The sequence below is a fragment of the Mya arenaria genome, chromosome 16 (genome assembly GCF_026914265.1).
Source record: "Mya arenaria isolate MELC-2E11 chromosome 16, ASM2691426v1".
In the NCBI taxonomy this organism is placed as follows: Eukaryota; Metazoa; Mollusca; class Bivalvia; order Myida; family Myidae; genus Mya; species Mya arenaria.
In genome coordinates this window covers 35584130-35611398 of record NC_069137.1, presented here as the reverse complement: position 1 = coordinate 35611398, position 27269 = coordinate 35584130, and the positions used below count along the sequence as shown (strand labels likewise).

The window sequence follows — 27269 nt, the reverse complement described above, 5'->3', positions numbered from 1 at the left end:
CCGTTGATCCGTTCGTAGTGTGTGTCATACAATGTATCGTTTCTTATGTCTCAAATCTGGAATGTACACACATGTAAACATAAATGTGTTCACACTGAAGTCATCTTGACCAGACAGTCTCTGCTTTTTGTTTGCCCAGCACGTAATAGGTGCAGGGTCTTGCTCCTTATTTCTTGAACATATATATCATTGCTCACATCGATTGCTAGTCACACACCAGTTAATATTATAGCAACATCAAATATTTTTTTTAAATTTACATAAACTATAACTGTACTTCAATTTTTAGTATTCTTACCTCTTCAAAATGTTGAATGTTTGATATATATTGATTGATAAAAGAACTGTTAATGCAGATGCTCAGAAGACCGGAGGCATCCACCTAATTTGGCCCCGTCTTATCAAAATAGCCGGATGTACTTAGATAGCACTTTGTCACCTCCCAGTGACCCAGCTGGGGATCCTGTGTAGAATCCGTATTTACCCAGATTGGAGTGTTTCTCACATGATTGCTTTGTACCTCTCTGTTCATTTCATCACAGAAATTGACCTGACATGGATTACATGTTTGGTTATTGCATTTTCCCATGACATTGTTCCGAAACACTTGATATTGCTGTTTGCCTCTTGTATGAACGTATTCCTGCAGTCCTTCTTTCACGTACATGAGTCCCCAGACCACTCTAAGCCAGTTCTCGTGTCTTGCTTCGATACTCTCGGCCATTGCGAACCTTAAAAAACATACGTATTTATATCATGTATCATGTCTGTACCTGATCTATTGAATGATTGTGTAGAGATTTTCAGTGGTGGACACGTTTTGCATATGTTTAGGGCGTTGATGTTTAAACTATAAAAAAGTAAACGAAATGCAACGATAGCCAATATATTTAGTGAAATGTAAATGCAATACTCAGTAAATATAGACGTTAATCAATCAAAATTAATCGATTATTATCCGAAAGCACATTGATAGAAGGTAGAAATAACATCCAAATAGGAAAAGAATAGACAAAACGGATAAAGTGATGTTGCCTTTTCCTTCCATTAGAATTTACCGAGCTGAAAAAAGGTCACTAAAAACGGTTGATTATAAGTTTACCGGTATAAAGCACGCAAGTCATCAATTATATGAAATACACCATTTTAGAGTAAATATTTGCAAATCGGTCAACCAGACATAAAAACAGGGACCAATACGTGTCTTCCGCACTATTCTTATGAAAGAAGCGATTCTGAAGTCTAAATATTTCCTAATGCAGCATTAACGGTGTAGGTACTGAGTGGCTGTTTTGCGTATAAGATCATATTTGTTACAGAAGTGCCGGTGTAGATACTGCCTTTCAGATTGTATATCGTTTAAAGGATATGTGTAATATTAGGCACTGCCTAGCAGATTGTATATCATTATAGAATAAGTGCTACATAAATGACGATTTGTGTACTACAACACTGTTTGCAATAAAGAATAGGTGCTTACACATTTGCGTTGTAGGTATTGCATGAAAAAACGTTTATAATTAAAGGTGCTGCATCAGCATTGCCGATGTATGTACCGATTTGCCTATATATAATAGTTATGCAATTATCTGCTCCATAATGGCGAAATGGAAACTCTCAACAAAGACAAAATGTATGGCTACCCGAAAATTCCAGACAGCCCTATATCGTTACCTAGGAACACTAACTGACAAAGGACATTCCATAGCTACACAAGGACACTACATAACAACCAAACGAAATCCCGCAACTAGCCTAAGACACTCCAGAACTATCCATGGACAGTTTGGAATAACATTGACACACCAGGACTAGTCAGAGACACCAAACGACTGCCCAATGAGTACCCAATGACACTCAAGAACCTCCGAAGAACACCCTTTAAACTATACATGGATATACCAGGAATACTTAATTACACTTCAGAACCATATGAAAATCCGGGACAAGACACCCAAGGAATACACAATGATATCCCTGGACTGCCCTTGGTCACATCATTGCTATTCAAATACATACAAGGATTACCTAAATGACTACCTACGTACACTATATTGCTATGAATGACATAATATCTATAATGATATAACAAAAAATGAATTTCAACAATTACAAGAAGGACACTAAAAGACTGCTCAATGACTTTCTAGATATACATAACTACGACCAAGGACTACCCAAGGAAACCCCATGAATACGCAAAAAGATCAAACAAAAACAGCCAAATAAAACAACAGTACATTGTATGACAACCGAGTAACACCAAATGGTACCATGACTACCCAAGCGCCATCCATTGCTATCCAAGTTTACTCAAGCACTACCAAAGGAAACATCATGACTAGCCAAGAACATGACAACTACGTAATGACACCAAATACTACCCGATGACATACAAAGACTACCAAGATAACCCCAAAATAACGCAGTACTGTGTTTGCATTTTAAAAAGAAGCTATGGGTAAATTCACATCCTCCCCTCTTGAAAATCAAGCCGACGTACGCAAAGTTTCACTAAGAGTTCTTTTCGGACGCCATTATTTCTTTTTCAGTTTTGTTTTATAAAATGCCAATCCATTTCTTTAAAAAAAAACATTTAACGTATGGTCTGTCTTTAATAATACATATAGTTGTAGTAACTTCGGAAAACAAACATCAATGGTTTGTGTCTACAGCAAACGTATACGGTAAATTCTGTCAAACAAGCTTAAAACTGTATGAGATATAGTTTTTGAACAAATACAATGGAGTTAAAATCCGACATGAACATGGGGAATGAGTGAATGACGTAGTGAGCGGTTGATGAAATGACATAGCGAATGGTTGTGTGAATGACGTATTGAGCGGTTGAGTATATGACGTAGTGAGCGGTTGAGGGAATGACGTAGTGAGCAGTTGATGGAATGACGTATTGAGCGGCTGATGGAGTAAGATAGTGGAAGGTTGTGGGAATGACGTAGTGACTGGTTGATGAAACGACAAATTGAGCGGTTGATAGAATGAAAAGTTAGCGGTTGATTGAATGACAAAGTGAATGGTTGTGGGAATTACGAAAAGAGCGGTAGTGGGAATGACGAGGTGAGCGGGAGTGTGAATAACGTAGTGAGCGGTTTTGGGAATGACATTGAGAGCGGTTGTGGGAATGACGTTGAGAGCGGTTGTTGGAATAAAATTGTGAGCGGTTGTGTGAATGACGAAGTGAGCGCTAGTGGGAATGACCTAGTGAGCGGTTGTGGGAATGACGTTAAGAGCAGTTGTTTGAATGAAATTGTGAGCGGTTGTGTGAATGACGCAGTGAGAGGTTGTCGGAATGACGTAGTGAGCGGTAGTCGGAATGACGTAGTGAGCAGCTGTGGGAATGACGACGTAAGCGGTTGTGGGAATGACGTAGTGAGTGGTTGTGGGAATGAAGTAGTAAGCGGTTTTTGGAATAAAGAAGTGAGCAGTTGAGGGAATGATGTAGTGAGTGGTTGTGGGAATGACGACGTGAGCGGTTGTGTAAATGACGACGTGAGCGGTTGTGTGAATGACGACGTGAGCGGTTGTGTAAATGACGTACTGAGCGGCTGTGGGAATGACGTTGTGAGCGGCTGTGTGAATGACGACGTGAGCAATTGTGTCAATGACGTAGAAAGCGGGTGTGGGAATGACGTAGTGAGCGGTGGTGGGAATGACGTAGTGAGCAGCTGTTGGAATGACGACGTGAGCGGTTGTAGGAATGAAGTAGTGAGTGGTTGTGGGAATGATGTAGTTAGCGGTTTTTGGAATAAAGAAGTGAGCGGTTGAGGGAATGATGTAGTGAATGGTTGTGGGAATGACGACGTGAGCGGTTCTGGGAATGACGTAGTGACCGGCTGTGTGAATGACGACGTGAGCGGTTGTGTGAATGACGTCGTGAGCGGTAGTGGGAATGACGTAGTGAGCGGCTGTGTGAACGACGACGTGAGCGGTTGTGGGAATAACGTAGTGAGCGGCTTTGTGAATAACGATGTGAGCGGTTGTGGGAATGACGTAGTGAGCGGTTGTGTGAATGACGTAGTAAGCGGGAGTGGGAATGACGACGTGAGAGGTAGTGGGAATGACGTAGTGAGCAGCTGTGGGAATGACGACGTGAGCGGTTGTAGGAATGAAGAAGTGAGTGGTTGTGGGAATGATGTAGTAAGCGGTTTTTTGAATAAAGAAGTGAGCGGTTGAGGAAATGATGTAGTGAATGGTTGTGGGAATGACGACGTGAGCTGTTCTGGGAATGACGTAGTGACCGGCTTTGTGAATGACGACGTGAGCGGTTGTGTGAATGACGTCGTGAGCGGTGGTGGGAATGACGTAGTGGGAATGACGTAGTGACCGGCTGTGTGAATGACGACGTGAGCGGTTGTGTGAATGACGTCGTGAGCGGTGGTGGGAATGACGTAGTGAGCGGCTGTGTGAACGACGACGTGAGCGGTTGCGGGAATAACGTAGTGAGCGGCTTTGTGAATGACGATGTGAGCGGTTGTGGGAATGACGACGTAAACGGTTGTGGCAATGACGTAGTGAGTGGTTGGTGGAATGAAGTAGTAAGCGGTTTTTGGAATAAAGAAGTGAGCAGTTGAGGGAATGATGTAGTGAATGGTTGTGGTAATGACGACGTGAGCGGTTGTGTAAATGACGACGTGAGCGGTTGTGTGAATGACGACGTGAGCGGTTGTGTGAATGACGACGTGAGCGGTTGTGTGAATGACGTAGTGAGCGGTTGTGGGAATGACGTTGTGAGCGGCTGTGTGAATGACGACATGAGCGATTGTGTGCATGACGTAGTAAGCGGGTGTGGGAATGACGTAGGGAGCGGTAGTGGGAATGACTTAGTGAGCAGCTGTGGGAATGACGACGTGAGCTGTTGTAAGAAAGAAGTAGTGAGTGGTTGTGGGAATGATGTAGTAAGCAGTTTTTGGAATAAAAAAGTGAGCGGTTGAGGGAATGATGTAGTGAATGGTTGTGGGAATGACGACGTGAGCGGTTCTGGGAATGACGTAGTGACCGGCTGTGTGAATGACGACGTGAGCGGTTGTGTGAATGACGTCGTGAGCGGTGGTGGGAATGACGTAGTGAGCGGCTGTGTGAACGACGACGTGAGCTGTTGTGGGAATAACGTAGTGAGCGGCTTTGTAAATGACGATGTGAGCGGTTGTGGGAATGACGTAGTGAGCGGTTGTGTGAATGACGTAGTGAGCGGTAGTGGGAATGACGTAGTGAGCGGAAGTGGGAATGACGACGTGAGAGGTAGTGGGAATGACGTAGTGAGCAGCTGTGAAAATGACGACGTGAGCGGTTGTAGGAATGAAGAAGTTAGTGGTTGTGGGAATGATGTAGTAAGCGGTTTTTGGAATCAAGAAGTGAGCGGTTGAGGAAATGATGTAGTGAATGGTTGTGGGAATGACGACGTGAGCTGTTCTGGGAATGACGTAGTGACCAGCTGTGTGAATGACGACGTGAGCGGTTGTGTGAATGACGTCGTGAGCGGTGGTGGGAATGACGTAGTGAGCGGCTGTGTGAACGACGACGTGAGCGGTTGTGGGAATAACGTAGTGAGCGGCTTTGTGAATGACGATGTGAGCGGTTATTGGAATGACGTAGTGAGCGGTTGTGTGAATGACGTAGTGAACGGTAGTGAGAATGACGTAGTGAGCGGTAGTGGGAATGACGACGTGAGCGGTTGTGGGAATGACGTAGTGAGCGGTGTTGGAAATAACGTAGTGAGCAGTAGTGGGAATGACGTAGTGAGCGGCTGTGGGAATGACGACGTGAGCGGTTGTGGGAATGACGTAGTGAGTGGATATGGGAATGACGACTTGAGCGGTTGTGGGAATGACGTAGTGAGTGGCTATGTGAATAACATAGTGAGCGGTAGTGAGAATGACGTAGTGAGCGGTTGTGGGAATGAAGTCGTTAGCGGTTGTGGGAATGACGACGTGAGCGGTTGTGGGAATGACGTAGTGAACGGTTGTTGGAATGACGTATTAGCTGTTATTGGTATAAAGAAGTGTGCGGTTGTGGGAATGACGACGTGAGCGGTTGAGGGAATGACATAGTGAGCGGTTGTCGGAATGATGTAATGAATAGTTGTGGGAATGACGTAGTGAGCGGATGTTGGAATGACGTAGTGAATTGCTGTGGGAATGACGTAGTGATCGGTGAGCGGTTGATGTAAATACATTGTGAGCGGCTGTGGGAATGACGTAGTGAGCGGTTGTGGGCATGACGTAGTGATTGATTGATGGAATGACGTAGTGAGTGGTTGATTTAATGACATAGTTAACGGTTGAGGGAATGACGTAGTGAGCGGTTGTTGAAATGACGTATTAAATGGGTGTGGGAATGACATAGTGAATGTTTGTGGGAATGGCATACTGAGCGTTTGATGGAATGACAAGTGTGCGGTTGTGTGAATGACATAGTAAATGGTTGTTGGAATGACGTAATGAACGGTTTATGGAATGGCAAAGTGAACAATTTTGAGAATGGTCTAGGGAATGACACAGTGAATGGTTGTTGAAATGACATAGGGAATGGTTGTAGGAATGACATAGTGAGCGGTTGATGGAACGACGTAGTGAGTGGTTGATGAAATGACATAGTGAGTGATATTAGGAATGTCAAAATGAATTGTTGTAGGAATGACGTAATGATTTATTGTGGAAATGACATAGTGAGCGACTGAAGGAATGACAAAGTGAGTTGTTGTTGGAATGACGTAATGAGTTGTTGATCGAATAGCATAGTGAATTGTTGTGAGCGGTTGTTGGAATGATGACGTGAGCGGTTGAGGGAATGATGTAGTGAACGATTGTGGGAATGACGTAGTGAATGGTTGTGGAAATGACGTTGTGAGCGGTTCAGGGAATGACGTAGTGAATGGCTGGGGAATGACGTTGTGATCGGTGAGCGGTTGATGAAATGACATAGTGTGCGGCTGTGGGAATGACGTAGTGAGCGGTTGTGGAAATGACATAGTGATTGATTGATGGAATGACGTAGTGAGCGGTTTATGGAAAGACGTAGTGAGTGGTTGATAAACTGACATAGTGAATGATATTGGGAATGTCAAAATAAATTATTGTGGGAATGACGTAGTCAATTATTGTGGAAATGACATAGTAAGCGGCTTAAGGAATGACAAAGTGAGTGGTTGTTGGAATGACGAAATGAGTTGTTGATCGAATGGCATAGTGAATTGGTGTGAGCGGTTGTGGGAATAACAAAGTGAACGTTTGAGGGAATGACGTAGTGAACGGTTGTGGGAATGACGTAGGGAATGGTTGTAGGAATGACGTAGTTAGCGGTTTAGGGAATGACGTAGTGAATGGCAGGGGAATGACGTAGTGATCGGTGAGCGGTTGATGAAATGAAATTGTGAGTGGCTGTGGGAATGACGTAGTGAGCGGTTGTGGGCATGACGTAGTGATTGATTGATGGAATGACGTAGTGAGCGGTTGATTGAATGAAATAGTAAGCGGTTGAGGGAATGACGTAGTGAGCGGTTGTTGAAATGACGTATTGAATGGTTGTGGGAATGACATACTGAATGTTTGTGGGAATGACATACTGAGCGGTTGATGGAATGACATAGTGTGCGGTTGTGTGAATGACATAGTAAATGGTTGTTGGAATGACGTAATGAATGGTTAATGGAATGACAAAGTGAATAGTTTTGAGAATGACATAGTGTGTGGTCTAGGGAATGACATAGTGAATAGTTATGGAAATGACATAGGGAATGGTTGTGGGAATGACATAGTGGGCAGTTGATGGAACAACGTAGTGAGTGGTTGATGAAATGACAAAGTGAATGATATTGGCAATTTCAAAATGAATTGTTGTGGGAATGACGTAGTCAATTATTGTGGAAATGACATAGTGAGCGGCTGGAGGAATGACAAAGTGAGTTGTTGTTGGAATGACGTAATGAGTTGTTGATCGAATAGCATAGTGAATTGTTGTATGAATGGCATAGTGAGCGGTTGATGGAATGACAAAGTGAATTATTGAGAGAATAAGATAGTGAGCTTTTGATGGAATGACATACTGAGTGGTTGTGAGTGCGACATAGTGAGCGATTGATGGAATAACATAGTGATGTGCTGATTGAATGAAATACTGAGTGGTTGAGAGTACGACATAGTGTGTGGTTGAGAGAATAACATAGTGATGTGCTGATTGAATGAAATACTGAGTGGTTGAGAGTACGACATAGTGTGCGGTTGAGAGAATAACATAGTGAGGTGCTGATTGAATGAAATACTGAGTGGTTGAGAGTACAACATAGTGCGTATGAGAGAATAACATAGTGAGGTGCTGATTGAATGAAATATTGAGTGGTTGAGAGTACGACATAGTGTGTATGAGAGAATAACATAGTGAGGTGCTGATTGAATGAAATACTGAACGGTTGTGAGTGCGACATAGTGAGCGATTGATGGAATAACATAGTGAGGTGCTGATTGAATGAAATACTGAGTGGTTGAGAGTACGACATAGTGTGCGGTTGAGAGAATAACATAGTGAGGTGCTGATTGAATGAAATACTGAGTGATTGTGAGTACGACACGGTAAGCGGTTGAGTAAATAGAATAATGAGTGGTTGAGTGAATTGCATAATAAATGAAATTGGGAATAGTGAGCGGCTAAGTAAATGAGACAATGCGCGATTGATAAAAGACATATTAAGTTGCTGGGTAAATAGAAAATTAAGCGATTAGGTTAAGAATGCAATAAAAAGGTTCTTTGGTCTTCATACAATTATCATCCTTCTAATCCTTTCAGGTATTGTCCAAATAAAAGTCGGTGCCAATTAAAAACTAAACTAGAATGCCGTTTATTTTCAAATCGCTCCTTGTTATTCCCACACACAGATGATTGTGGATATGATTGTTCATTCATTTCTATACAATGAACAATTGAGCTATTTCTCAATCAAATTGTCTTTTTATTTTATCATCCGTGAGACGATCTCACAGCGCGGAATGACAGCCTATGACGGTATGATATCTGTAAGGGTAGATCGTAACATGACTTTGAGGGATGACATTACAAATTACCAATTTACCAACATCAAATAGAAGATAATAAACATGACATTGACAATATATAACACATATACAAATTATGGGCATGTTTTTCAGCACTCAGTTTATGGGAATAACTGCATAGAGAAAGGGGGAAAAAGAGAAATGAAACAGGTTTTAAAATAGTTAAGTATATTCTAATGAATGTCTCAAAGTTTTACCAAGAAGTGTCATATAATGGCCGCCTTTCATTGCTCGCTAGCTCGATATGAAGGAATAAAATTAAAGATTATAAGTATCTTCTATGGCCGAGAGTATAAGATAGGTTCATTCCGACCCGAGCGTAGGGTGCTTGTTGAAACGAGGTTTACAGAGTTTCCGCAAAACACCCTACGCGAGGGTCGGGATGAACCTATCTTACACGAGCGGCTGTGGTAGATGCTTTTTCTCCCACCTCAGTTACACAAAATTAAGTAAATATGTATTTTTTGCTGGGAATCTTTTGTTCTTAGTGACAAAAATGCGTACGGATATGCGATAGTTAGTGGTTGTCATTGATATTCGCGCAGTGATTCAGAGTATGTAAATGGTCTGATCGGTCTTTAAATAGTTCTAAGAAGAGTGCGGCATTATTTCTTTAAAGATGCGTGAGAACTGTTTTCTGGAGATATTTGAAGCGAGAAATAATTAACTAGCGTTCTAAATATTGCCACAAGACAAGGTTTCCATGATGCGCTACAGACGACAGTCTTCAACAAGGGAGGTAATTACAATGTGGTGGCCATTAATATAAGTAATATCCATGGCCGAGAGTGTAAGATAGGTTCATCCCAACCCGAGCGCAGGGTGTTTTGCGGAAACAAGGTTACACGATTGGCCATGTTAGATGCTTTTTTTGTTAGATGCGTAGTAATTCAAAATATGTAAACAGTCCAATCGCTCTTTAAATAGTGCTGAGAAGTGTGCAGCATTATTCTTTGAATGCAGCGTGAAAACTTTTTTTTGGTGACATTTAAATCGAAAAATGTCTTATTAGGATTTTAAATAATGCCAACATACGAGGCATATTTATCAAGTTATTATTTTCGTGGAGACTGATTTGAGCACAATTTCGCCGAAAAATGTTTTGGCCGCCATTACTTTCCGATTTTCACTGTGCAAGGTCATCGCGAAAGTATTCTATTTCAAAGAAGATATCTCATATTTGTTATTCAAAGATTGTTATAAAGAATCCATTGTACATGCTGGAATGAAAGAAATCAAAGTATGAGTTATAAATTTAACAACAAGTGGAACAATTTACTTTTTTGGAAGTCCTACATTCGTTCTCAAAACTTTCGAACCAATGAGGTAAGTCCCTTGTTTGTTTATTTGAATCTTTTGATTTGAAATAAAACCCATTGTGTCTGTTTATATCGCATGTGTTTACTAAATTATTAAAATGAAAAGTTTCAATCAAAAATCTGTTCAAAATTGTTTCTTAGATATGCTAACAGCGCCTTAATTGCTGAAACCAGATTTAATCAGTAATAAGACCTTGACTACCTGGTGTTTGTAGTGCACTAGTAAATTGTAGCCCCCCCCCCCCTCCAAGAATTAGCAAAGATTTTGACTTCTGGTCAAGCTAATCCTAGGTAAAATCCTCGTCATGCAGGGACAAACTGCTGGTAAAATCTCCCCAGGATCCCTTGGTAAGGGCAATTCCCCGCTTTTCCCCACTGCATTAACTCAGCACTGCAGGGACACCAGGAAGGTAAAATCACGGCCCGCTATTCCTCCGGATCTTTAGGGCCATGGTATCAATGGACTGGTGCATAGTATCTGATACAATATTATGTTGGTTTTCCGCTTACTATAAAAGCTGAGTGTTTTTACATTTTTAGGTACATTTATGTGCTGTTCATGGCCATTTTTTGTTTTATTTATACACCAGTCAATTGAAACCACAGCGGTTTAAATAACCGTTTCATTAGTTTGTATATTTGATACATTATTTTTGTTGCAAATCATTCTCATGAATGTTTGTTTTTGACAGAATTTGGGACAAAAATATGCTGATCATATTGTATGTTTTATGCAATAGTGGTGATAAAACACATTGTTGCGGTCATTATCATAGATCTCCTGAGGGCCTTAAATTGCTGAATAAAAATTTCCCCGTGTTATGCACTCGGGAGACGGACTGTTAGCCAATTTGCAGGCCTTTGCAGAAATGATGGTAATAGCATCAAATTGTATTGTCACGCTGCATTCAAAGAATAATGCTACACACTTCTCAGCACTATTTAAAGAGCAATTGGACTGTTTACATATTTTGAATTACTACGCGCATATCTATGACAACCACACATTGTGACATATCTCTACGCGAATTATTTTCACTACACACAAAAGAGTTCCATCGAAAATATCATTTTTACTAATATTTTTTAAACTGAGATGGGAGAAAAAGCATCAACCATGGCCGAGAGTGTAAGATAGGTTCATCCTAACCCTCGCGCAGGGAGTTTTGCGGAAACTCGGTAAACCTGCGCTCGGGTTGGGATGAACCTATCTTACACTCTCGGCCATGGGAGATACTTATAATCTGAGGTGGGAGAAACGAACATCTATGTGGGAGCAAAATCTCACATTTATCTTTGTGTCGTGAATCATTATTACAAACTATGAGTGTATATAATCTACATATTTAACAATTAATCGTTGTTGATTTTTTTTCATTTTGAATACTATAGAGGGCACTTTATTTAATTTGTAAGGCATTGATATGAAGAATATAACGACTTGCCTTCGGTTAGCATTTTCTCAAATACAGACCGAAATCGATGATCCAAAATTGGGTTTAATAAGACCGCTTTTATGTACAGTACAAAGGAACGTTTAAATGCCAATTATAATATGTCAAAATGCCGATAAGCTTTGAAGAAATGTCTTAAATTAATTCTTAATTAATCTATTAAGAGATGGATATTGATAAAAAACATTCTTCAAAGATATTTTATCAACGCCAACGTTGGTACGATGTAACGATTAAACACATTTATGTAATCCTAAGCTTGAGAATTATTAACAATTACAAATTTCAACCGATATTAGAATGCTCATGTACCCGCTCCAATTATATTTAGTGAAAAATATTTTTTAAAAAACATTTATATACATCTGCGTCCCAAACAAAGTTTCATTATGTGATGTATTATTGTAAACCTTTGTTCAAAAGAAAGTAACAGCATGCGAGGTATTATAGTACACCTGCGTCCCAAACAAAGTTGCAGCATTTGATGTATTATGCTTAAACCTGCGTCCTAATGAAAATTGTAGTATGTGAGAAATTATGGAACATCTGCGTTTCAAACTAATTGATAGCATATGAAGTATTATAGTACACCTGCATTACAAACAAACGTACATTCTGTGAGGTATTATGGAACACCTGCGTTACACACATAGTTATAACATGCGAGGTGTTCTGGTTATACCTTTTTAAAGAAAATACAGCCATTGAGTTTGTATAATACACCTGTGTTTCAAGCAAAGTTACAGCCTATAAGGTATTATGGTGCGTCTGCATTTTAAACAAAGTTATGGCATGTGAAATATAATGTTGCGACTGATTTATGAATAAAGCCTCAGTATGTGAGGTATTATTTTAATGTGCGTTTTGAACATAAAGCAATCGTGAGAGTTATAAGCTTTCTATATGATCTAAAGAATAATCTGGTTATATTATTTTATTAATTCATGTAATGATAAAAGGTCAAAGTATTTTCACTATCACGCAAGAAATACTCAGAAAATGAATCCTGTTATTTTACTAAGATTCTGGTGTTGATTTTGCAATGTTTTAAATTCCTATTATATCTTGTATTTTCTAAAAACCTTTTAAATGTTACTGCTCCATAGATTGTCTTTCTTTTGAAAATAGAAATTGTTATATTTATCATATTTTAGTATATAATGTTTCTAAGTTGTGATATATCTTCCGCGAACTGTTGCTTATGTGCATTTCATCGCTGAATGACTACTATTTAAAGCTTCAGTAACATTGATCGTCATTGTAATGATTTCCACGTAATTCTGACCCTGGTGTGTTGACAGCGCACACTAAGCAATTTTAGTCTTTTAAAGGAGTTTTAGTCTTTGCTTTGGGTACATAATGAATAACAACGCGTATTGATCGAAAAATTCAAAGGGAGCTCAATACAGATATAGAAGATATTTGTTCAATGTGAGATCGCAAAATAGGTTACAGAAGTATCAGCAAAAAGAGTACGTTACTCGTGAAATACAACTTTTGGTGAAAAATAATAACATTTTACACTGAAACAAACCAATTTTCTTGTCATAATATGCCTGAAACGGTTATAAAATGACTTTTCAATGAAAGTGTGAGAAGTTGAATGCGAATGTAACGTTATTTCTAAAAGGACATCGTTGAGAAACATTTTGGTACATTGCTTATGTTTTAAGGTGGAACGCTACCCTGAGCGATTTTTTGAGGTAATGTCTTAAAATTGGTATACGAATAGAAGAGCATATACCCAGTTAGGGACAGTTTTTACTTGTTCAATATTCGGAATAGTTTTGAAACTACGAGTCTTCAACTTATACCACTGACGTCAATTTTGAGACGTCTGTCATTTTTTTGCGTTCCAGCTACAATAACCGATATTTTCATCAATTCTTCGTTTACAGCTATGAAATTTAAACCTCAAGTGCGTCTTGTGAAAACGTTCACGGACATATGTTTTCTTACTCTTGTTTTACGTTTATTTTTTTATTTTAAATTCGTCTAAATCGTCATTTTTCACGGGAAAAACGGCGTCGTGTTTCGCTGAAAAAATGTGCGTCATTTATTATTTAAAAAAAAACACTTTTTATTTTTGTAAAATTACATGTTTCAACGTTTTATTACAAATCACCTGATATCAAGAAAAGTGTACCTTACCGACTTCGTTTTTGCGCAGTATCAAATAATCTAACCCCTATACCTGTTTCTTATACAATACGTATTGTATTAAAACGTTTAAGCATGACGTTAATCGAACTATTGTTTTTGTTAATTAAATCATAAGATTAAAAATCTTAGAGTGTCTTGTTTAGTATAAAACTCTGATCAGTTTTATGTTAGGGATATTTGTTATTGTTGTTGTACCAAATATCTAATTCCACACAAGACGGGCGCCGAATTCCCAGCTTTATTAATCAACGAATGACTTAAATCTGGTGGCTATTTTAATGAGAGGCTTTCTAAATTATTAAACAATCTCAATTGCCAAATTATAATTATTTGATAATACACATCGATAATCTTTCAAGTCATGGGACTATGGTAATTAGTGCTTTCTTTTTTATATTCATTTACAGTAATTACACAACAACAAACAGTTCTACTTCTTTATTAGTTACCTTTTTTTGTAAGTTTCAGTAGAGATATGCGTTATAAGGCTCTATACTAAGCAAAAACATAAATTACAAACCAAAATCGGTTGGGAGAGGGGAGGGTCAGTTCTTTGCGTTAAAAATTGATCGTGCATTCTTTGAACAAAAAAAGACTAAATAAATAACGGGGTGAAAATTGATTGTTATATCGGCGTTAATTTAAATAACACTGAAATTTTAAAGTGAAACTCTCATTCAAAATCAATATTTCATATGTATAACAAACATCAATTTTGACAAATAAACCCTTACTTCTTACTAAATGATAAATTCATGCAAGATATTATTCACTGATTACAAGACTGTAACTGTGTATTTAATAGCAGAAAGCGCAAAAATGATTCATTTTTTGGTGAATGCTTAAAGATTTACTGTGATCTACTATCATCTCATAAGGTAGAAATACCTCGTTTTATGCATATTTCTTTCAAATTAAACTCGGTATTCTTTATAGGAACCATTGATTTCGATATTTATTCATTCTTAAAGAAATATTAAAACAATATTATTAATTGTGGTAAATCGTATTTGGAAGCAATAGTGCATCTTAAAGCATTGCATATTGTGTTTAATACTTGCGTTTGCACTGATTATAAATGATCACATTGAATCGTTTCCATAATGTCATCTTATTACGGGCTGTTATAGTTCACACAGACGCACGTAAACGCCAACATACTCGTACATGCACGCACGCCCATACACATGCACACGCCCACACACACACACACACACACTCGCACGCACGCACGCACGCACGCACGCACGCACGCGCACGCACACACACACAAACACACACATACACAATACGATAATAAAATATGTGTTCCAAATGGCTGCATTGATGATCCTTAAGTTAGTTATTAATGCAATAAAATGTTTAATTTTGTTAATCAACGCATTGTTTGTTTTAACCTATAACGATTATTTATGTTTTCTCAATCAAAGCTTCTTGTGCATACAAGCAATTACATGAAACATTTTCCAGCGATGCATTCAATGCCCATGATACAGAAGCCTACATGGCTACCTTATCCCGCACTCAAAGGCTCTGCCGTGCGTACAATGCATGTGCGCGCGTGCGTGCTTGTGTGTGTGTGTGTGTGAGTGTGTGGGCGAGCGTGTGTGTATACATGCCTGCGTGTGAGAGCATGCATGAGTGTGAGAGCGTGCGTTTGCGTGTGTATTGGGGTGCGTATGGGCGTGTGTGTATGTGTGTGTGTGTCTGTGCGTGTGCGTGTATGTGTGCGCGAACGTGTTCCCATACTAGCATGTGTGTGCTCGCGTCCTTGAGTGTGAGATGGTGTGTGGGGTGCGTTTTTACGCGTGCATGCGTGCCTTTATTGTACCTGCGTTTTTTTGCGTGTGTTTGTATGTCAGCTATAACCACCCTTAACAAAATGAGCTTATAGAAACTATTTAAATATTTAAATTTAATAATATAAAGTTTATCTATAATCAGTGCTATAATGATTTGATACTTTTCGGAATTCAACAGGTGAAAACAATGTTGAATTATAAATTTAACAAAAATAAACAATAGCTGTTATATATTATTGATCAGTGGTTTATCTAAAACTAAGCACTAACATAACATAAAAAAATATTTCGATTAACGTCATGTTAAACGTTTTAATACAATACGTATTGAATAAGAAACAGATATATGGGTTAGATTATTTGATACTGCACAAAAATGAAGTCGGTAAAGTGCACATTTATGATATCAGGTGATTTGTAATAAAACATTTAGAACATATATTTAAAAAACAATCAAAAAATTAAACGAAAAGTTTTTTTAAAAAACAATATGAACGGCGCACTTTTTTCAGCGAAACACGACGCCGTTTTTCCCGCGAAAAATGACGATTTAGACGAATTTAAAATAAAAAACGTTAAACAAGAAAAAGAAAAATATATGTCCATGAACGTTTTCACAAGACGCACTTGGGGTTTAAATTTCATAGCGGTAAACGAAGAATTGATGAAAATATCTGTTATTGTAGCTGGGACGCAAAATACTCAAAGACGTCTCAAAATTGACGTAAGTGGTATATTTTGAAGACTTGTAGTTTCAAAACTATTCCGAATATTGGAAAAGAAAAAAAAAACTGTCCCTAACTGGACATGTGCTCTTCTATTCGTATACCAATTTTCAGACATTAACCCGGAAATTCGTTCAGGGTCCCGTTCCACCTTACTTAGCAGAACTTCATGAACTTTTGAATGCAAGTGAAGTATGGAAGAAACTGGCTCATAGTGAACGAAAGACAATATTACAAATTGTCTATTACTGAATCTGGTCATGTGACCTACGAGGAAAGTATCATGGTCTCTTATTATGAACACTGTAAACAATATAACACTTACATCTATATATAGCGGATTATTCATTTTAAATTTAAGACATAACTGACAAAATTGCAATGTAGAAAACACTCATACATTCAAAACTTCTATACTATTATTTCAATAATTGTGTTACATATTTGTATAATTCGGTGTCAGTTATATGTAAAAAGTGAATTGAAAGTTGTCTTACCGTAACTCTCAACTGGCTCTGTAGCTACTGTCCGATATATGCACAGACTGGGGATATAAACCTCTTGTAATCATCCATATTGTACTTAATTGTTTGATAATAATTTCAGTGTGTATTGTCTTTCATCTTATTGATACGTTTACGTTGGATTTTAATGTACTGAGGCATTGTTTATAATCCAGTAATCATTTGAAGTTGTAAGCACTGCAGTAGAATTCCACACACGATGGTTTAACACGATTGCACACACTTTATATATTACTAAAACTGATCTTAAAAACAGGTTTATTAAAACATGCCAATGCAATATAATGAATATACATTTCTATAGGTCAGTTATAATAGAAGGTTCACTCCTCTATAAAATGATGGTACATGTATTATGTTTGTCCGCCTATCCGTCTTTCTTTCCGTACATAAAACCCCTCCATATATCCACCCGTTCGTCTTGCCATCTGCCCATTTGTCAGTCTGTTTTCAAGGCTGTTCGATTGTCTGCGTCACCCTAGGTGTGTTTAGGGTGTGTGTCCATTCGAGTTAGGATTTTTTGGTTATGATTTCTATTGAAAAAGCACACAAAATACACGTTTTATGGGCTATTTTTAAGAAGGAAAAAACACAAAAACAAGATATACCTGTACGTCAGTTATTTTATTAATTTGAATATCATGCGCGGCTAAAAATATATTACCACGATCTAAATTGCGACTACTTCAACAAACTCCTTCAACAATACCCGTTTGTCATACATTGGAATAACCCTCGCGCAGTGTGCTTTGCTGAACCGAGGTTTACCGACGCTCGGGTCGGGATGAACCTATTTTACACTCTCGGCCATGGAATACACTTTGTAGTCTACTTATTATCTACTTAGGGCATAAAGGAGACCGTATATATTTTACGGCATTCAGGAGACAATTTTTTTTTTTTGTTTAAAAAAATATACTTTATATTGCTTTTTTGTTTATAATCTAGTACTGAAATGATCATTTATTATGTGTACAAGCTTTAGGCTTCTTAAATTATTAACCAAAAATATACGTTATTTTCGGTCACCTTGATAATTTGTATGTTGCAAGTTTTAAGGGGACAGACCTGTATGTGTGTCGAAAGGTTTATGGAGACCAGTGTATATATTATATTATTTTTTAAGGATTAAGGGGACCATCCATATTTTATGGCATAGGGGGACAAATTACATATATATCTTTCTGTTGACACTGAAAGCTCAAGTAACCTTCAGAGACAGCTTAATAATGGAGAATCAGATATTTCATAATTGTTTGTAATGAATCCCGAAACAATGCCCAGTCGAAACGGGAAGGCTGCAAATTCCGTATGAAATTCTCCTGATTGTTTTTATCCGACCATCTCGTTCATTAAATGCAAGTTAGCTTCAGTAACTTGGTCTGTGTATTGTTGTAAGGCCACAAAAAACACCTGTGTTTCCGGTAACCGGACCGACCCTACTTTTTCCTCGACGACCCTATTCTTTTTTTAGACATAAAAGTAAAAAAAATAATTGTAAAATATATATATATCTAAATATATCGTCATTATTTTCGTTGTTTGTCTTTCAATGTCCCCGGGAAATAAACTTTCATTCCTGATTATGTATTACCGAGACGGGAAAACAAAATGGCGGAGGGCGGCGAACCATGTTCGGTTTTTTTCAAATTGGCAAACGCATGTTTTCAGTCCAAACACGTGGTTTAATGTAAATATTTTGAACTACAGTTCGCGGTGTTATTTATCCATATCCATATCCAAAATAAAACTGTTTTACGATTTGGCTTTACGTTTATCATGCAGGCTTCTTACAATTAGGCGGGGCGAATTCATGCAGTTACAGGTTCCAATACACATTTCATTAATCGTTACATTAATATATCCGCAATTATCAATGGTTATTTATTTCGCCTTATTTAAGTCCCATCAACTGAAATCCAAACAAAAACCTGCGAAAGTTAACAACACATTTATTGGAATATGTCGGCTGCATATCAAACGGTACAATTTGTGACGTCAGAGCACGAGTGGTGACAAGATCAAAGGTGCGTGGCTATGGTTTGTATTTAATTCGCTCAGTCGGATATCGTATGATCCAATTTAAATGAATGCCTAGATTTCACATAGGCTGGTAAGAAAATACAATACGATCGAAAAAATAATAATCAATAATCGTCGTCTGTGAATCTTAAAACAATGAACGAAATGTTTGAATTCACTATAAATATGAATGAAACTTTGTACGAAAATAAGATACGTAAAATAAATCCATATCCGCGTTTACTTGTTCTATTATTAATCTACCTCCACTTGAAGGCCTAGTTTAAGCAGCTCACAGTTGACAAGAAAATCGGCGATTTTCCTCAAGCAAATTAACAAATTTAGTTGATAATTGAGTGTTTGGCTAGAACATTATCACAGATTTGTAGAAATTGAGTGCTGGATTTTTCCTAAAACCGATACTTATAAACGAGTATTCTATACAAACACACCAGATTTCATGGGCAAAATTGGCGGGAATCAAGGATAAGGAAAGGATTTCAGACATTAAACAATGCTGTTTTATCAGACGTTTTGTAAATTTGGAAACGCTTACATATTACATGTTGATCTAATGCAACAGAAAATTGCATGATATGGAAACCAAAAAAAATCCCAACCGACCAACCCTATTTTTTTTTCGCCATGTTACCGGAAACACAGGTATATTGTTTTTTGGCCTAAAGCAAATGTATAATGTTCAGGGGCGGTCCAGGAATTGACGTTAGAGGGGGTGTAACTTAGGGGTGTTTGCTTGGGGATGTGGGGTTATTCAATCAAGACGGGTTTAGAGGGGGCGCACGCCGGTGAATGGTGGCTTAATATTTGATATATTATGGTTAAAAAGAACTTTCAGTTGAATAATATAGAAACTGTAAATGCTAAATAAAAAGTGTGTGCTTGTTAAACAAAAGCCGTCGTAAGACAGCATGCTCGACTACGCCGCTTTGACTTAGAAGTGAAAACAATAATGATGTCATATTACCAAGTTTGGTCTCTTTATGTCAAACCTAACTAAAATTATTCGATACATAAGGTGACTTTGATGCTGCCCTCCCACCAAGGATATACAAATATGCCTTTCAAAAGAAATAAAAACAAGTAAAAAAATAAAGGGCCATAATTTGCATTTAGGGTAAAATGGCGTTTGTTTCTTGTTGTAAGATGGTCGTAAATAATTTTGAATTTTATTAAGTGCATTGAATGAACGGTATAGAAGTTGTATTATTAAAATCCCAACTTGCCCTTAACTTTTACTTGCCTAATAATTTGTATAAAAACTAATATGGAGTTATCTAACCTCATTATGTGATGGCTCTGAACAACTGTGTGAAGTATTAAGTCAATTGAATGAATGGTATTGGAGTTTTAAGAGAAAAATCCAACTTGCCCTAAAACTTTAACCTGCCCTAAAACTTTAACCTAAGTCAATCAGGGGCCATAACTTGTATTAAGGATAACATGGGGTTATGTAACCTCATTGTGTGATGGTCCTTAACAACTGAAGTAATAAGTCAATTGAACAAAGGGTATAGAGGTTATTAATAAATATCCCAACCTGCCCTAAAACTTTAACCTAAGTTCCATAGTCAATCATTGGCCATAATCTGTGTAAATAATAATATGGAGTTATCTAACCTCATCATGTGATGACCCTGAACAACTGTGTGAAGTATTAAGTCGATTGAATGAAGGGTATTGGACTTAAAAGTGAAAATACCAACTTGCCCTTAAACTTTAATCGGATGCCGACGCCGACGCCGAGGCGAGTTGTATAGCCCACATATTCTTCGAATAGTCGAGCAAAAAAAAAAATAAAAGTTTCCTCTGCACTTGAATTTGTTTGTAAACCTTTGACACAGCTCATGATTAAAGAACATTGTTCATAGGGTTACATGTTTTAATTGTGGCACATGGATATAAAACATTTCAAATTGGGTGTCAAATTTCGGCATGGTGATAAACATTAAATAGAGAAAAAAACGTTCTAAAGTACCCTATTGGCATCAAAAACAATATGGAGTCATCTACTTGTCAATATCAACAAACTACCAAGTTTGAGGACACTATGCCTGACCATTCATCAGTTATTGATTGGACATGTTTTTGTCTACAGGCAGAAATGGTTTTTTGAACGTAACGAGGCCATAACTCTACTATACATAATTATATAGATTTTGACGTCATTTGACATGCATCATTCCCATTCCTGTATATTACCTATGGAAAGTGATATATGACCCACCAGTATTAAAATATGGCTCCTGGTGGCAATTTTCCTTACATTACATTAGTGGAATGTAAAAGCTCTTAACACATCATTTCCCTTATCATATATACATTCATACAAAGTTTCAACAAAAGTTTACTATCAAGTAGCAAGATATGGCTCGGGGCAGAAAGACAAGTGTTACAGATGGACGAACAGGGGGAAGGAGGGGCTGACAGACAACACTGAAAGAATATCCATCTGCCTTTGGTGGGGATAAAAGAACTGATATAAACTTACATATTTATATTAATATTCTTATAGTGAAATTGTATTTGTACAATTCACACTTGTATTAAGTTCTAATGCTGTTTCATGCTACATGTTATATTTTATAATATTATGTTTATAAACATTAAGTAAAACTGAGGGTTATGGAAGATACTGGTGTCTATGTTCATACTATGCTATCACAAGTCTGTCCATGCCAGTTGAAAACCTGTTTTTGTCTTAGAAAAGAATAAACACCATTTATTTAGAAATATTTATTGAACATCCAAAGAACAAACATTCACAAACTTTGACACAATGTTATAATTAAGCACTCATGTCACCAAATCTCTAAAAATAATTATATCGAATGATAAAGGTTTTTGTATTATATTGGCCTAAGGCTCCAATATTCTAGATCTGGTTGCAACAATATCTCATCAATGCAATAAACCTCCATTTAAATAATTGTTGACTGATTTATGTATTTTCCCTTTTAAACTCAATCTCAGTTTTAATGGAAAATTCACTATAACTGTAGCAACAATGCAGCATGCAGTTGACAGAATGGTGGAAAATTGTACACAAATTTTAAAGTTACATTATTTTTTGATGAATACAACAAGTATGACATAATGTTGTGGTTACTGAGCAAATATCAAACTCACATGAGAAAAACTTTGTGCTAGTGACTTGTTGATAATAAAAGGGCAATAAATGGATTTTGATTCTCTGATGTTTTATGCCCATTCACATTCTCACCAAATTTTGTGATGATTGGTGATTGCTTAAAAAGTTATTGATAGGGCAGGAGCAATTTTAGGTAATTTCTATAATTAAAGCTCTCGGGTAACTACAGCAATTTTGCTAATTATCAAACACGTTCATATACATTCTACGGCTAAAGTGAGCTAAAAAGGTCAAAACTGTCAATTTGCGAGAGCGCAGTTTTAAAGGGACTGTACACCAGATTGGCACCAAAAAAGTTTGTTTCTGAAACGAATGATTTAATAAAGGGTTTTACGCTTTGATATCATAATTGAAAAAAATTGCAGTCCAAGGTATCCACTGTGCTACGATTGCTTTCTCTAAAAGTTTGGAATATTTAAGCTATATTCCTAACTTGGTAATATCACGTGATAACATCGACTAGCCAATCACATATAATGAATGAATTTTACTAGGTAGACATACCTAGTATTTTTTTAATGAAAAAATACGAAAAAATGCGAAAAAATAAATTAATTGTAAACAATGTGGTACTAATCAGTTATTAAGTTTCAATGCATTGTACACATCAATACCAAGTTTGTGTCAGTTTTCGACAATTTTCTTTCTTTTTTTCACTTTTTCATTAAACGGAGTACAGCCCCTTTAATGGTCACTTTAATACCCATGGCTATATACAAGTTTACAAGTTTTACAAGTTTATTTATCTTTTCGCAGAAGGTCATAGACCCATGTGGTACAATTTGCAAAATATATAATATGGCAAACGTGCATCAAAATTAAGTTGACATGATCTCATACATGCATTACAGTAGCACATTTTACATTGGAAATGAAGACTTATATTCATTTAATTACATGATGTACATGTTTATAATAATTCACATTTTCGTCGTATGTGTCAAAAGTATATATGCAACATAAGACTTAAAAGAATAAAAAGGGTGACAAAAATCCAGTTGTACTGACTTTACATATTAGATTAGACCTATCACTAGTGCTGTAGATAATTTGACAAATTAAAACCTTTCTCATTTGAATATTGAATTTAAATCATATTGATAACGAAAGTGTGAATTTTACATACATTTTTACATACTGCATACACCATTTTCGACAATAGTAATATTTAAAGAATTTATTTAACAAATTTGATTTGATTGTGCACGGGAGATAATTGCTATGGTCTTATCACTCGACCTGTATATCGAGTTATGTAACATCCGCCGCACTATACCTTTAACAATATATTGACATAGTTACAATATAATTTCTTAACATAATTAACTGCAGTTATCTAATAAAATGGAACAAATTTGTATATAAATGTGTATTGTCCAAACAATTTTGGTTACTGATAGCGAACATTACGTATTGTGCGATTTTTTGGGAGATAATCAATATGGTCATAACGCCTGACCTATATATCGTGTTGTTGAACGTTTAATGTACAGTATAGAAATAGACACCGCTATACCAATATGATGGAATATAATATATTTCTTAAATTGATTAACTGTGATATCCTAATGAAATAGATTAAACTGCTATATTTATGTGCATTATCCAAACAAATGTATATAGCGTTACTGAGCAACTTTATATGAAGAATAAATTGAAAACTTAAGGGACATAATCTTGTCAAAAAGCGAAATACAAGATTATCCATCGGTAAATCTAAAGATGTGTGTTTACTTATGTATTTCCTCTATCCCAGATCTTGCCATCAATGACAAGATATGAGGAGGAACAATTAGATAACAGCAGTTTCGCTTGTAAAATAAACATCTAGATATACCTATATTTGAGCTGTAAAATATATATTATATAGGATGTATCACACATTTACATGGCTGAAATTGAAGAAATATCACATATTCATATGACTAACATATATTTATCAACATGTCAATTGGAACAATGATATAATAAGAGAAAACATACACTGTAGTACTATAAGTCTAGCTTTAACAAAAGTATAGACACACATGAAAATCAATAACATACTAATCAGATCCATATAAAATATCTGAGCGCATCACGAATGCTTTTGAAATATATATACTCAGTTTTCTAATTAACAATTGATTTTCAGTATTCATTAATTCTATAAATTTACACATATTTGGAGATCTCCAGTAACAAATTGGGATATATTGTGTTCTTAATTGAGAGTACATGCTACATTGTAATACAAAATGGAATTCATCTTCTAACACATTGCAGAATGTGCATTTGCGTTCATTTATAGGTACACTGGCAGGTCTTGCCCATCTTCCTGTTTCAATACATAATCTATGCGAGGAGCATCGCAGTTTTGTCATACTATATATCACAGCGTGTGCAAAGTGGTCAGTCAAACAAATAGGTAGCTGTTGTGCTATTTATTTCACACCTGTTAATCAAGTCATCAGACTGATTTTATATGAATAATAAAGTTACTTTATTTGCATATTATTGCTTGCTAGGTACAGTCTGATCAAACTGAGTCCAGATATTTCTTAACTAATGTGAATAAGTTTGTATAAAAAGTTCTACCAAAGTATGTATCTTTTAAATATTTATAATTTATTATTGTCTTGAAAATGATAACTTGTTTGCATCACGAGATTTTTAAGAATCCTTTCCCCACTCTTACAAATATTGGACTGATTCATATGGCAAATACATCTTCACTTCATGCCGAGCATATGTTTAAAGTTCTAAGACAGTATCTAGAAAACTTTAGTCTAAGTAGAAATTGGTTTGCGTCACAAACTTTTTGCACTTTTGTACCACAGACAACCTGCAAGACCGACCGACTTGATGACTGCATTATATCCTGGTGAAACTCCAATCACTTCAGTTTATCATCATTGCTGCTTTTTTCTTCTGTGCTTTCAAACGAAAGTGTTTTGTGTTCATTAAAAAAATTGTTCTTGTTTTTTAATACTGCTCTATTCTGCTTAATCCCTGCAGGGAGGTGATCATGTCCATATCCAGGAAATCATGGGTCCGTTCTTTACCTTAAAGTACAAAAATAATTTTAAACAAGAAAGGCATCACTAATGTCATAATGTCTTGCAATGATTTACAGTAACTGTTCTATCCTATTAAGAGTATATGTGAATGGCTAAAGAATCTTTTAAATATTCTACTTACAGGATTATCATACTTCTTTTCAACCAAAAACCCAAGGATATTTAATGGATATGAAACGAAATATAAAAACAATAGTGAAATAGGCATACCAAGAATAGAAGCTGTTACTAATAGTCATTGCAGGATTTAGAATTGCAAGACATGAGCTGGACAGTTATTTGTACACATTTCAATCATTGTGACAGTTATGGGAAAATAAGTGATATAGTGTCTTAAAGGGAATGAAAAACAAACTGAAAAAACTTTTGGGGGCACGTATTAACAACCCATGCTAAAGAAAGAAAACAGCCCTGTTTTCACATCTTTGCGTTGCTGATTACTGTAAAATCTCACTTTAAAAGAGAACATCTGGAATCATAAGACAATTGATGGAACCCATCAGCGAGTATAGGTCAATAAATAATTTACGTTAGCATTCAGAGTGGAAGAATAAAAGATTAAAGAACCGTGTGATTGCTAAAAAAATACCTGTCACAGAACAATCAGTTAAATTGGAGTCGTCCACCATGTTGAAGCAGGCAACACTTGGTTGGCATTCTGTAAAATAGTGATTGTTCCATTTGAATAAACCATGAAACAAAAAATGTATCCTTAAACAGAAAAACATATCAATGGTCCACTTAAGAGTGGTTATATATTTTCATGTTAATATAGAAATTAACTTAGAAATGTATAACAAATATACTTAAGACAAACATTTAATGTTCTGCACAGTTTTTATTTTTTAAACATTTTATTAATGCAATAAATAATATCAATTGTTATTTATTGTTTTTAAACACCTTCTTATCAACTGTACAATAATATCACAGTTTAGCAAATATGCCCCCTACAAAATGCACATAATGATTGTGTGGACTTTTATGAAACAAGAACTTTATCCTGTGAAAGTCATCTAGCCATCTTTGATGTGAGAAATCTAATCATAAACATCCTTTGCTTTTAGCAAACATGAACAAAAAGTGTTAGTTTACAGCTATTTCGTAGCCAAGGAATGTTAAGCACTTAAGTTAACTTTAATACCTGTCATAATAATGGTGTCCATGTTTATTGGAATTAATTTCACAGGATTTCAAAATGACTTACAGAAAGTAACCAGCACTCTTTAAAAATACCATAAGGAATTATCATTATGTAAAATATTAAATTATCTCATACAGTGCACACCAAATACTGTTTACAATCAGAAATGCAAAAAGAGACTAGTATGTTTACCTCATTAATAATCTGTTAAGCTGACGGACCTCCTCAGCAATGTCACAAAAGGCAACATCTAGAGGGTCCACTGCAAAATGGATAATAAAAAGACATGTTTGTTAATACAATACTGAAACATATAGATCATAGCTGTGAACTGCCAATGAAACACCCATAGTGGTCTCCTTTCTAAACAAGCAACATTTAAATATGACAGTACATATGGCATTAGTCAAATTTAAGTATGCAAAAGCAAAGATTGATGATTGACACATCTTGTCTGTCTCGCAAAACTGTTCAAACTCATAATTGTCTTCACAAATGCCCTATTTAACTATCATCAGTCATGCGTAAACAGTGATAAACGGTTTTTCACACCTTATCAAATTTCCTTTCAACTGTCATTGCAACTTTTATCACTTGCGAATATTTTAACACCTTGCAATTATTTGTTTATTTTCGACCACGTGTTCGGGAAAAAGTGTGAAATTATGACTTCAAGGGAGCTGTAAGGTTTTGGGTATTTAGGACCGGTTATTGTGCTCAACTCCTTGATTTATTAAGGTTTCGATGCAGCGTCAGTATATTTTATATGAAAATAGAAGGAAAATGTTCGGGACCAAGCTCCGATCTAGAGGGAACGCCGGTT

General features: G+C 36.5%; 2 protein-coding genes across 2 annotated transcripts; one reads left to right on the top strand and one right to left on the bottom strand.

The window, feature by feature from the left end:
- Positions 1–3047: 3047 nt before the first annotated feature.
- LOC128221595 (mucin-5AC-like) lies at positions 3048–4790 on the bottom strand. Its single transcript, XM_052930201.1, has one exon. The coding sequence runs from the start codon at positions 4788–4790 to the stop codon at positions 3048–3050; it is 1743 nt and encodes a 580-aa protein (XP_052786161.1).
- Positions 4791–4812: 22 nt separating this feature from the next.
- On the top strand, positions 4813–6047 carry LOC128221594 (uncharacterized). The gene is made up of 3 exons (XM_052930199.1): positions 4813–4817; positions 4994–5259; positions 5398–6047. Exons 1-3 carry the CDS (start codon positions 4813–4815, stop codon positions 6045–6047), a joined length of 921 nt encoding a protein of 306 aa, XP_052786159.1.
- Positions 6048–27269: the final 21222 nt, after the last annotated feature.